Here is a 698-nt window from a genome sequence, read left to right as displayed (position 1 = left end):
ACACACTAACACACACACACACACACACACACACACACACACAGAGAGACAAAATGTTTTCTCAGTTTTTACTAAGACCCTAACCCAAACCATTTCCTGTCCCCTCCCCCCCCGTCCCCCTCCGTCCCCCTCCTCCCCCCCGTCCCCCTCCGTCCCCCCCCGTCCCCCTCGTCCCCTCCGTCCCCCCCCGTCCCCCCTCGTCCCCCTCCGTCCCCTCGTCCCCCCTCGTCCCCCTCGTCCCCTCCGTCCCCCCCAGGACTGCATCCAGCTGTGTCGCTCCGACCTCACCGCGGAGACGCCCGTCGTCCCCGGCAACGCCCACGCCCACGCCCACCCCCCCCCTCCCTCCGACCCGTCCTCGTCCAAGCGGTCCTACTCCATGGAGCACTTCCGCTGGGGGAAGCCCGCGGGACGGAAACGCCGCCCGGTCAAAGTCTACACGTCCAACGCCGTGGGGGACGCCGGGACGTTCCCAGGGGACATGCGCCGGCGGGCGCAGGAGGAACAGGAAGTGATGGAGGAGGAAGAAGAAGAAGAAGAAGAAGAAGAGGCGGAGAGAAAGGACGCGGCGTCCGGCAACAAGCGCTACGGCGGCTTCATGAAGAGCTGGGACGGACGCAGCCAGCGGCCGCTGCTCACGCTCTTCAGGAACGTCATCAACAGGGACGGACGGCGGCGGAAGTGAGCGTCTCCGACCA

General features: G+C 66.8%; 1 protein-coding gene across 1 annotated transcript; it reads left to right on the top strand.

The window, feature by feature from the left end:
• Window positions 1–256: 256 nt before the first annotated feature.
• Window positions 257–685, top strand: LOC117941068 (pro-opiomelanocortin-like; the record flags this gene model as incomplete). The annotated part of the gene is made up of 1 exon (XM_034866162.1): window positions 257–685. A coding segment is annotated over one exon (429 nt), but the record flags the coding sequence as incomplete, so codon positions are not given.
• Window positions 686–698: the final 13 nt, after the last annotated feature.

This window comes from Etheostoma cragini, unplaced genomic scaffold (assembly GCF_013103735.1).
Source record: "Etheostoma cragini isolate CJK2018 unplaced genomic scaffold, CSU_Ecrag_1.0 ScbMSFa_4146, whole genome shotgun sequence".
Lineage (NCBI taxonomy): Eukaryota > Metazoa > Chordata > Actinopteri > Perciformes > Percidae > Etheostoma > Etheostoma cragini.
This window is presented reverse-complemented; position numbering and strand designations above follow the sequence as displayed.